Source organism: Manis pentadactyla, chromosome 14 (genome assembly GCF_030020395.1).
Source record: "Manis pentadactyla isolate mManPen7 chromosome 14, mManPen7.hap1, whole genome shotgun sequence".
In the NCBI taxonomy this organism is placed as follows: domain Eukaryota; kingdom Metazoa; phylum Chordata; class Mammalia; order Pholidota; family Manidae; genus Manis; species Manis pentadactyla.
Window position 1 is genome coordinate 47,858,292 of NC_080032.1, and position 12,414 is coordinate 47,870,705.

At 43.7% G+C, this 12,414-nt stretch overlaps 1 protein-coding gene across 3 annotated transcripts in view; it reads right to left on the reverse strand.

The window, feature by feature from the left end:
- Positions 1 to 12,414, reverse strand: part of KAT2B (lysine acetyltransferase 2B) — a 106,008-nt gene that overhangs the window by 26,011 nt on the left and 67,583 nt on the right. For all 3 annotated transcript variants that reach the window (XM_036898227.2, XM_036898229.2, XM_036898228.2), the window contains exons 7-8: positions 4,921 to 5,027; positions 1,012 to 1,137 (exon numbers count right to left, since the gene is read on the reverse strand). In XM_036898227.2, the coding sequence (XP_036754122.1) occupies positions 1,012 to 1,137; positions 4,921 to 5,027 (233 nt within the window). The remainder of the gene's footprint in view (positions 1 to 1,011; positions 1,138 to 4,920; positions 5,028 to 12,414) is intronic.

Genomic DNA, 12,414 nt, shown 5'->3' on the forward strand with positions numbered 1-12,414 from the left:
TCCATGCTCACTGGCAAAGAGTTTTGAGTTCCTTAGCCGCGTGTTCCTTGGGAGCAGGAGAGAGAAGGGGGGCACCATGCTAAAGATTTGGTACTTCATATAAAATCCTCTTCTCTCCTTTTATACCACTTCTTTAATGTCTGACTTGGTTGTATCCAAGATTTGTTTGACGTCAAAACAGTAGACAGACATGCAACCTTCCAGACGTTCTATAACTATGACATGCCCTTAGGATTAGGAGATGTTTCCGCCCATGTGGCAGATTACATTAATGGCCAAATTATTTACCCTCCTGGTATCCACACTCTGCCTTGTGACTCTGTGGTTCTTCCTACAAAAGGAATGAAGTGCATTTCTAAACCCCTCATCTCTGGGTTTGACCATGATTTTTGGTTTAGGTGACAGAATCAGACATCCCGACAGTGTACCAGTTCTGAGCCCAGGCTTCAAGAAACTATTTCTACTTGCTCTCTGGTGCTTCTTCCATTGTCTTAAGGACATACTCTGCTTCAAGAAAAGGAAAGAAGCCCAGTGGTCCCAGGAGGAGGATGAAAACTATGTGAAACAGAGATACTCTGTAGCTTATATGTTGTAGTCAAGCCTAAAACAGAGTCCCCAGTCAACAGACAGACTCCTGGGCAAGCCCAGCTAAGCCTGAAGGAGGCTGGCTGAGATGAGCTGCCCACTGGGCAGCACACAGTGAGTGACCTATGATAATAAATGCTTACAATTTGTGTATTATATACTGATATTGCATCAAGGTTAAACCTCCTTACTTTATAACTGTACTGTTGTTTAGTAAGAGGATGTCCTTGTTTTTAAAATGTAACCATTTTAAGACTTTGTATTTTGGGTTGGCTTGTTACACAGCAATAACTAACCAATACGGCTCCAAGTGATTTCCAGCCATTAAAATCCTAGAGGGGCACAGCCCGTAGTCGGTCTAAGTCTCCCTTTGGCACTCCTCACGTAATACGGTTTCTAGGGCATCACACCTCCTCAAATGCTTACCTGGGTTTGCCTCCAGCCCAGAAGAGCCTTTGCCAGAAGGACTGGGGCTCCCTCCATTCGGCTGCTCAAGGGAAGATGAATTTGAATTGTATGAAACTGTCCCAGCCACAGGAGGTGGACTAATAACTGCCCCGGGAAAAGGAAAAGAAGGTATCAGATGACTCCTTTCTTGGACAAAAAGGAACCAAGCGTACACGTGACCATCCCATTCCTGCCCACCACCCCAAAAACAGTCATCTTTAAAACAGAAGCCATGGAGATACTGTGAACATGATAATAAAGACATAATAGATTAATTACTGCCCATCAAATAGACTAAGCATATCTGAGTCCATGTTGCTAAAATAATGAATGAATAAACAAATAAATAAGTGGGGAGAAGGTAAAGCTCCTCCTTAAAGAGAATGCCAATAAATAAATGGAAGAAACCACAGAAGTTAGGAAAAAACCCTTCGGTAGCCAGCATTAACAATAAATTCAGGCACCAATCAGCTGTGCAGGCTAAACCTCTGACATAGTCTTGATGAAGTCTCAAGTAACTCCCCACAAAACTTTACTACAATAGGAAAACGGTAACATTGCAGTGGAGAAACCTCACAGACACAGCCATGTGACTGAACTTAATACCAGCAACTGTGGAGGTGGGGGAGACATTACGTGCCCGATGTGATGCAGAAATGGCTCTAAGCCCCATGACTGGGGTAAACGCCCAAAGTGGGAAACAGCCTGTGGATTGGATAATGATATTGTATCAAGGTTAAAACTCCTTCCTTTATAACTGTACTGTTGTTAAGAAAGAGGATGTCCTTGTTCTTGGGAGATACCCTCTGAAGCCACTGAAGGGGCAAGATGTTGTTTAAAGGGGCAACTTTCAAGTAGTTTAGGGGAAAAGAATATAAATATATATATACATACACCCATGGAGAGAGACAGAGAGGGAGAGAGAAGGGATGATAAAGCAAGTGTGGCAAAATGGTTAACAAGTGATGCACTTGGGAAAGGCTATGTAGTATACAGGATTTCTTTGTCCTATTCTTGTACAACTTTCCTGTAAGTTGGGAGTATTTCCAAACAAAAACATTTTGTTTTTTTTTTTTAAAAGCTATTGTTAGGAAATAAGCTATTAATGATTTGTAGCTGATGAGAGCTACAGATATCCTCAGTGATGCGGGTCACACAGAGGACGTGGTAGGGCAGTGCAGCCAGATGCCCAGAATGGATGTTCATCTAAGTTTCAATGCAGCCATGGTTCAGCCCAGAGGACATTCCCAGCAGCCACCAAAGTGTGGAATAAGCAAACGGGGCAACAGAGACACCAATCCATAGCACTCCTAACTGAGTGGCAAATGATATATAAAGATTTGGAATATGCAGAAATCTCACACTCTATGATCAAACAGGCTTTCCAAATTTCAAAGTGCATGGTGGTGATTCTACACCAAGCAGCAGCTCTAGTGATTTCCAACACATTTGAGTATCTTGCAAAACTTCAAAGCCATCATTATGAACGTCGTTCATCACAGCTGCATAGATGTGCAGACATGCCAATTAAGTAGATGATTACACTCTTCTTTCCCCTTGAGAACATGCTGCAATTACAGTAGAACAGGAGACGACAGCCTGCTTCTCACGGCTTCCTATGGTAGAATCGAAGAGTACCGTCCAGCTTCCCTGGCTTACAACCTTAGCCATGAAAACCAACTTGAAATTCCCAGAGGGTCAGACTACCTCTGCCTTCTCCAGCCTGTGCTAAGGCAGATGATGTGCCAGAAATTGAACAGATCAGGAGGCATACTGAGTGGGCAAAGGTCCAGGGGAGTTTTCAGAGAGAAATCCTTTCTGGAAGACCCTCCAGAAAAGAACAAAACTGATCCTGCTGAATGGCTTTGGTGTCCCTCGCCTGAAGGAGGAAGCAGTTCTTCAGGAATAAGCATTTGCCTGTAACACACCCTGAAACAGACCATGCAGTGATCAGAGCTCTGGCTGCTAGTGTAGAGGGTAGTCAGGAATTCCACAGGCCCAGGTGGGTGTGAAACCCAGTTCCATCGCCTGTGTGCTCTGACCTTGGGTAACGCATTGCTCTTTGAGTTTCCATTTCTCATCTGTATGAAGGGAAAATAATGCCAACTTCTCAGGGTTTGTGCTAAGGCTTAAAGATAGATGCAAAGTTCACACGCAAGCACTTCATGGAAATATTAGTTGTTACTGTTGCAAAACTGGGTCTCTGGCCATCCAGGTGTCACACTCACAGGAGAGAAGACGTGCAGAAGAAATGGGGCAAGAATAGCAGGAGGCAGGTGCTGTCTGACACAGCAGCTCTCAAATACTGCTGCACATCAGAATCACCTGGGGAGTTTTCAAAGTCTCGGTGTCCAGGCCACACATGAGACCAATTACATTACACTCTCTTGGGAAGAGACTCAGAAATCAGTATTATTTTGATCAGTGTGGGTAATGGCATTGTACAGCCAAGTTTGAGAATAAAGGACAGGATATATTCAAGATTCTGTGCAAGTTTGGAAGAAAGGAGACCCAGTCCTTGCTAAAAGGCATGGGATGGACTAGGAAACAGTTTGTGAAGAGATGCCATTTGAAAGCGAGGTGAGACAAAGTGAACACAGAGCCCATGTCCAGTTACCACTGACAACTTGGGTAGGAGAGAGGGCGTAATATGCATGCGAAGGCCCCAAAGCACAATACATTTGGGACCAGAGAAACCTGAACTTATATTTCTTAGGTAAGAAAAAACACACAAAGATGTCTTTGACATGTTTTTGGGCCATGATCAAATGGTTTGATCCAAACCAAAATATCTGATTCTCTATATACTCTGTTTTGTAAGTATTTAAATAAATTTATATCCAAAGTTGGGCTCTAAATGAAAAAAAAATTTTTTTAGTCACCTTCTCAAATGTATTATGCTCAGTTAAAGAAGCCAGACTCAAAAAGCTGTGATTACATGATTGCATTCACCTGGCACATAGCAAAGCCAAACTATTGGAAAAAAAACAATCAGTGGTTGCAGGGGCGGTTCGGGGTGATGGGACTGTTGTATTTTGATGGTAGTGGTGGTTACACACCTCCATGCCTTTGCCGAAATTCGCAGAACCACACACTAAGAAAGGTGACTTTCACCATAGTAAAACAATTTTTTTGTAAAAGTAGCAAGAATAAAACTACCTTTGCTGGAGGCACAACTCCCAAGCCCCCATACTACACACTGAGCTAGAGCTCTACTAAAAACTCTGACATAGAAATTCTGCACTCCATCTTTCCCGTTGGCCACATAAAAACTCCTGCTTTGGCATATCTTGCCAAACTTATTTGAGCCTCCCGAGTGCCCAAGGCAGGAACTGCGATCCCCTCCATGGGATCCATGTGCCTCCAGAAGTGCTGTGTCTTCCCTCCTCACAGCGTGCTTGCTGATACCACCGACTGGTGCCCTGGCCCCACCGGAAGTACTTCATGTCCCCAGACACAAGGTTGCTCTCTCCCGCCCACCTTTCTACCACTGTCCATGATTGTAACTTGATGCACAAAACTGACATCACAGATTTAGAAACTAGACTGAGACTTGATTCTTGGGCCTATCTGGCCATTGACCAAGACTCTAAGTGTCTTTAAAAAGAGCCAGCATTTAACTACAGCGCTGAGCTGTCTGCTATTTTATACCTACCATAAAACTGCAATGTGCAAGCTAAGGAAACCCAATAGTGGGAGCTGTCACTGTTGTTTTAACTGGTTTGCACCTGCTCTCCTCATTAATGGAGATGCAGATGCAAAATTTGCCCAAGTGGTTACTTTTTTCCTGGCTCTAGTCTTCATTTTCTTGATGAGAAACACAAATAAATGCAGAGTGAGCTGCAACGAACACTTCTGGTTGTTGTCTGATTTATGCAAGACATTTACCTGTTTGGATTCCTAGCTGGCTGGTCCTGGAAGAGGTCGAGAGAAAATCCTGATCCCAGATGGGAGAGTTTTGACTATAAACTTCTTCTTCTAACATGGACAGAAACCTAGACACAAGAGTAAAAGTAGAAATAAGAATGAAACTGACGTATTACTAAAGGGACAAAAGCCCTACCCATCTATGGCAATCACCTGAACAGCAACCCACCTGTGACTCTGGACCATGCTAGTGAACTGTGAATCAACTGATGATTTAGTTGGGCAGCCCTAGTATATTCAAATACACAAATGCGTTTCTAGGAACTTATCCTCTTTCGACTGACTCTGCATAGACTGACACAACAGAAATGACACGGAGCCTACCATCAGCGAATATGCATTCTACTGAGGCCGCCTCTGGGAGTCTCAGCAAAATTTCAGTCCTCCACGCAGCTGTCATTAATTAGCACTGCTCTTACCATCACAAAAGTCACTAATAGCTATGGAATGCTTGCTATGTGCCTGCCCTGTTCTAAGAACTTCTCGTTTCTGCACAGCAACCCAGTGAGCTACGTACAGTATTTTTATTTATCACGCACATATATAGCTCTTACTATATGACTGGCATTGTTCTGAGTGGTTGATGCATATTAACTCACCTGATCTTCGTAACAAGCCTATGAGATAGGATCCAGTATTAGGTTCATTTAACATTGAAATTAAAAAACTTATGGCACAGAGTTAAATAAATGATACAAAGTTCTGTTAGAAAGATAGCCACGAGCAGTAGGGGAAGGGGAAGATAAGGTTCAAGGAAAAAAATTGTCCAAACCATGCCCAGGTAGGAGGCCCCACTTTAGACAACAAAGGCTTTGCAGGGGTTTAACTTCTTTGTCTATTGGGACCAGGCTAAACTGGTCCCAACCGGATCCCAAAGTGGACATAATTGAACAAAACTAACAAACCACATGTCGTCTTAATCTCATTAAAATAAAACTGTGGTTTTGCTCGCCCCACCCCACCCCCATGGGCTTTTCCATGTTCCTTTGAGAAAAGACATGGGCACCAAAAGGAATGGGTGTGCAACTAGAGCTGTCAATCAAATGACCTCACCCTGTCAATCACAGAAGCGCCCCCTGGCTAGGTCCTGATACATAAACCCTCCTAAAAGTTCAGGGCCTCTGTCTACCTTGACTCTGGCCCGCTCCTCCCTTGGAGTGATCTCAAATAACACTTTCCCTCTGCTTTGCTACTGTGCCTCTGCCTTTCAATTCTTTGTGGCAACTGGACAAGAACCAAGGAAAACAAACCCAACCTGTAACAGTTCCACAACTAGTAGATTGCCAGGCCATGACTGGAACCAGCGATTCAGTACTGTTACACTTCTGGTCATGTTATAAACCAAATGGATCTTGTTTTGGGGGCCAGTGGAAATCACCTGGACACCTTATCAGAACTACAGATATCCAAGCCCCACCTGAATCAGTCTGTGAGAATGGGCCTGGGCAACCAAATTCTGTTAAGTACCTGAGACAATTCACACGGATAGCAAAATACAAAAGGAACTCTGATTAAAATACCAATACAGACCAAAGGGTCTGTACTAGCCTCTTTTTAAGGCACATTAATTCTAGTGGAGGGGTTTGGAAAAACGGCTATGAGCTTGGGCTCTACAATCCATTTGCCAAGCTCACCACTTACTACTTCTGTGACCTCAGAACAAGTTCTTAACTCTCCTCTTTTATAAAGTGCAATTATCAACACTGATTCCTGCACTGGGTGGCAGTAAGGAATAAGCTGGCATGCACACTTAAGATGGCGCCTGTCCCCTACCAAGTGCTCCATTCATTCAGTAAGTCTTGGCTGAATGCTTACCATGTGCCAGACACTGTCTTAGATAACAAAACCACCCTCTGGCTCTCACAACGTTTACATTGTAATGATGTAATGAAGTCTGGCTGTCCTAAGTCGGCTACCCTGTCTCTGAAATTTCAAGAGCTAAAAGCCCTTAAAAATGTATTTTCTATAAAAATATTTTCCATTTGGCAACGAAATCTGACCTGAACATACACAAAAACTATTTATAGTCATTATCATTGTAAATGGATTTGAATGGGGAACTGCTCCTACCCCCAGACCTGTGCTACATACCTGGGCTATATTACCTTCATAAAAGGTTTTAAAATTTTGAACTGTGAAACACACCTGCTACCTAGGTTTGGATAACCGATCCAGGACCTGTGCTGTCAGCATCATTCTCCTTATTACTAAAAGTACCACCATCCTCATCTGTCAAAGCCTACATATTTTACATGCTTTCAAAGAAGGGAGAGGTTGTTTTTTGGAAGTGAAACAGTTGGAAAAAGGTCCTGGGGGTCTTTTCACTTGCTACTCACTGAAGAATTAAGAACAAGGTACCATTTCCATAAACACCTACCTGCACTCAATAGTTTAATTCATGGTTTGTAGAAACTGCATGAGCCACTCCTTGCAAAACAGGTGACCATTAATTTATGTTTTAAAATGCTTTAGTATGTGTCTACCAAACATAGGAAGACTAACAGCAATAGGAGGTAAACTCTTTGCTGAGATCCCATTTTGATCCTGCTGAGAGGACCTGCTTGACGCTTTGCCCCGTTTTACTAAGTGGGCCCTGCCTCTACCTTACACAGCCCTCAAGACTTCCTTAATTGCCCTCATCACAGAAGCAATTTCCTTTTCTTTTCTAAGCTCCTTTCTATCAGTAATTATATGATCACAACACTCTTCACAAAGCCCTGCAGAGTCACACCAAAGGAGATGGCCATTCGTAATTAAGGAAAAAAATTATGAGTGTTTGTGTGTGTATTATATATATATATACACACAGTTATTTCACTATTATAAAGAAGTCTCATGTAATGAAAGGAGAAAGTCCTTGTTTTATATACATAGGATTCAAAATTGTATGTAGAATAAAAGAACGTGATAGGTGGAGGAAAACAGAAACTGGACCACTGACTGTGGTTCAGAGTGGCAGGCCCTGGGTGGCCTTCTGCTTCTTTGTTCTCTTCCCCAAGTTTTCATCAACATGTGCACTTACCACTTTTGGAATGAAAGGTGCATATGAATCCTTTTAGAAAACACCTGGTAAGTAGGTGGATGGCAGGGAGGCACAAGCTACAGGCAAGTGGGAGAAGGGGCAGCTCGGCAAGCAGAGCAGGAAGGTAGGGATGGAAGCCCCAGACAGGCACCTGAGTCACCGTGGCCTCACGTGGAGGCAGGAAGCCGCTGCAGCGCCCGCTGTGAGACAGTGCCTAAGGCAGACAGCACCTCTGGGCGCTGGTGTATGTGATGTGGAGGACAAATCTGCAGGCATGCATCCTTAACAGCCTCAAATGTTGTCCTAGTCAATAACAAGGAACTTAAAGGGACAAGTGGGTGGTAGTTGTTACCCTACCAGTAATTGAGAAGAAAAGAAAGCAGCGTTGATTTTTTAGCTCAACAGTATATGCATGCCAGAACTACGGGCTGAAGGGACAAAACACACTGTAATTAGCAAATATCTATGAGAAGCAAAATGAATTTGCTATGGAAAAAAAAAACCTGTTACTATGCAAGGTAACTTTCTCTTTAAGCACCACAGAAGATGTGGGCGGAGTGAGGATCCCGTTAGTCCCTTGGTTTAGAGACAGAATGACAACCCTAATCTGAAAGCGTAAAATGCTGCTTAAGTGGCAAATGTGATAGAGAAATAAGTAAGAAAACTGTTTTACTCTCCAAGGAAAGGGGCTCGACCACTAACAGCCAGCCCTGAAACACACGAGCACACCCAGAGATCATAACCCATGAAAGATAGCACCCAAAACACAGCTCATGGGCGTCTGGATTCTCCTCCCTGGAGGATCCCAACACGGTCATGTCCTGCTCAGTCTCAGGCGCCGGTTGCCTTAAATCAGGAAATACCAAAAATCAGGATGTGCTAAGACGTATATGCAAATATTGGATATTCAGCTAAAGCTCATCAGAATTATTCATGACATCCTCTACCTGAAGGCTTAGGAAAGGAATTTTCAGTCAATTTCTACTTTCGTTGTGGTTTTGGATAACTTATTAAAAAAAATTAAAACTCTGTTTCCTGAGACATAAACTGGGTAATCCAGTAATAGAACTTAATAATAAAAATCTAGTCACTCAACTGAAACAGGGTTTCATCAGTCTTTGGTCAAAGAATATAACAGCTCCTCCCTTTAACCTCGATTTCTACATCCGCAGTCCTCAATGGTGTGGGGAAGGCAGGCTGCACCAGGCTTCCAAGGCCTTTACAAATTAGAACTTCTACCTGCCCACAGGGCACTGCTCTGGGCAGCAAGACACCCAGAGAATGAATGGTCACAGGCACATCTTGCTGTCATGGCTCCACGACAAACCATCAGCTGCTCCGTGGCCTTACCAGAAGCCAGCCTCTGCACTTAACTCTGGTTCTTAGCACTGAAAATGCTTTTCCACGGCCAGCATGCAGCACCACTTCCTACGCCTTTTGTCACCTTTCCTTCACTTAAAAAATATTTCAGGAGGGGGCGGAAGATGGCGGCGTGAGTAGAGCAGCGGAAATCTCCTCCCAAAACAACATATATCTATGAAAATATAACAAAGACAACCCTTCCTAGAATAAAGACCAGAGGACACAGGACAATATCCAGACCACATCCGGACCTGAGAGAACCCAGCGCCTCGCGAAGGGGGTAAGATACAAGCCCCGGCCCCGCGGGCCCGAGCGCCCCACCCCCCAGCTCCCGGCGGGAGAAGAGCAGGCAGAGCGGGAGGGAGACGGAGCCCAGGACTGCCGAACACCCAGCCCCCGCCATCCGGGACAGAGTGCAGGGCCCTCGATACTGGGAAAACAGGGCAGCAAGAACAGTGAGCAGGCACTGGAGGCTGGGCGACAGAGGACATAAGAAAAGCGCGCGACCATTTTTTTTTTTGCTTTTTTGCTGCTTTGTTTTGGCGAGCGCTTTTTGGAAGTCTTAAAGGGACAGGGACCCCAATATTAGGGAAACAGGGCAGAAAGACCGGTGAGCAGAGGCCTGAGGCTGGCACCGGAGAATAAAGAAAAACGAACGACCACCTTTTTTTTTTTTAATTAAAATTTTTTTTTTCTTTTTATTAAAAAAATTTTTTTTTCTTGTTTTTTTTTGTGGTCGTTGTTTTGTTTTGGCGGGTGCTTTTTGGAAGTCTTAAAGGGGCAGGGCGGGCCACTTAATCCAGAGGTAGGGAATCCGGGATCTCTGGGCACCCTAAACCCTGGGCTGCAGGGAGCAGGGAGGCCCCTTACGGAGATAAATAGCCTCCCAGCAGCTCCTGCTCCAACGCGACTCCACCATTTTGGAGTAGCTGCCCGAGCCAGGCCACGCCCACAGCAACAGCGGAGATTAACTCCATAGCAGCCGGGCAGGAAGCAGAAACCCTGTCTGCGCACAGCTGCGCAGCACAAGCCACTAGAGGCCGCTGTTCTCCCAGGAGAGGAGGGCCACAAACCAACAAGAAAGGAAGTCCTTCCAGCCGTCACTCGTCCCAGTTCTGCAGACTATTCCTATCACCATGAAAAGGCAAAGCTACAGGCAGACAAAGATCACAGAGACAACACCAGAGAAGGAGACAGACCTAACCAGTCTTCCTGACAAAGAATTCAAAATAAGAATCATAAACATGCTGACAGAGATGCAGAGAAATACGCAAGAAAAATGGGATGAAGTCCGGAAAGAGATCACAGATGCCAGAAAGGAGATCGCAGAAATGAAACAAACTCTGGAAGGGTTTATAAGCAGAATGGATAGAATGCAAGAGGCCATTGATGGAATTGAAATCAGAGAACAGGAACGCATAGAAGCTGACATAGAGAGAGACAAAAGGATCTCCAGGAATGAAACAATATTAAGAGAACTGTGTGACCAATCTAAAAGGAGCAATATCCGTATTATAGGGGTCCCAGAAGAAGAAGAGAGAGGCAAAGAGATGGAAAGTATCTTAGAAGAAATAATTGCTGAAAACTTCCCCACACTGGGGGAGGAAGTAATCAAACAGAAAACGGAAATACACAGAACCCCCAACAGAAAGGATCCAAGAAGGGCAACACCAAGACACATAATAATTAAAATGGCAAAGATCAAGGACAAGGAAAGAGTGTTAAAGGCAGCTAGAGAGAAAAAGGTCACCTATAAAGGGAAACCCATCAGGCTAACGTCAGATTTCTCAACAGAAACCCTACAGGCCAGAAGAGAATGGCATGATATATTTAATACAATGAAACAGAAGGGCCTGGAACCAAGGATACTGTATCCAGCACGACTATCATTCAAATATGACGGTGGGATTAAACAATTCCCAGACAAACAAAAGCTGAGGGAATTTGCTTTCCACAAACCACCTCTACAGAACATCTTACAGGGACTGCTCTAGATGGGAGCACTCCTAGAAAGAGCACAGCACAAAACACCCAACATATGAAGAATCGAGGAGGAGGAACAAGAAGGGAGAGAAGAAAAGAATCTCCAGACAGTGTATATAACAGCTCAATAAGCGAGCTAAGTTAGGCAGTAAGATACTAAAGAGGCTAACCTTGAACCTTTGGTAACCACGAATTTAAAGCCTGCAATGGCAATAAGTACATATCTTTCAATAGTCACCCTAAATGTTAATGGGTTGAATGCACCAATCAAAAGACACAGAGTAACAGAATGGATAAAAAAGCAAGACCCATCTATATGCTGCTTACAAGAAACTCACCTCAAACCCAAAGACATGTACAGACTAAAAGTCAAGGAATGGAAAAACATATTTCAAGCAAACAACAGTGAGAAGAAAGCAGGGGTTGCAGTACTAATATCAGACAAAATAGACTTCAAAACAAAGAAAGTAACAAGAGATAAAGAAGGACACTACATAATGATAAAGGGCTCAGTCAAACAAGAGGATATAACCATTCTAAATATATATGCACCCAACACAGGAGCACCAGCATATGTGAAACAAATACTAACAGAACTAAAGGGGGATATAGACTGCAATGCATTCATTCTAGGAGACTTCAACACACCACTCACCCCAAAGGATAGATCCACTGGGCAGAAAATAAATAAGGACACGGAAGCACTGAACAACACAGTAGAGCAGATGGACCTAATAGACATCTATAGAACTCTACATCCAAAAGCAGCGGGATATACATTCTTCTCAAGTGCACATGGAACATTCTCCAGAATAGACCACATACTAGGCCACAAAAAGAGCCTCAGAAAATTCCAAAAGATTGAAATCCTACCAACCAACTTTTCAGACCACAAAGGCATAAAACTAGAAATAAACTGTACAAAGAAAGCAAAGAGGCTCACGAACACATGGAGGCTTAACAACACGCTCCTAAATAATCAATGGATCAATGACCAAATCAAAATGGAGATCCAGCAATATATGGAAACAAATGACAACAACAACACTAAGCCCCAACTTCTGTGGGACACAGCAAAAGCAGTCTTA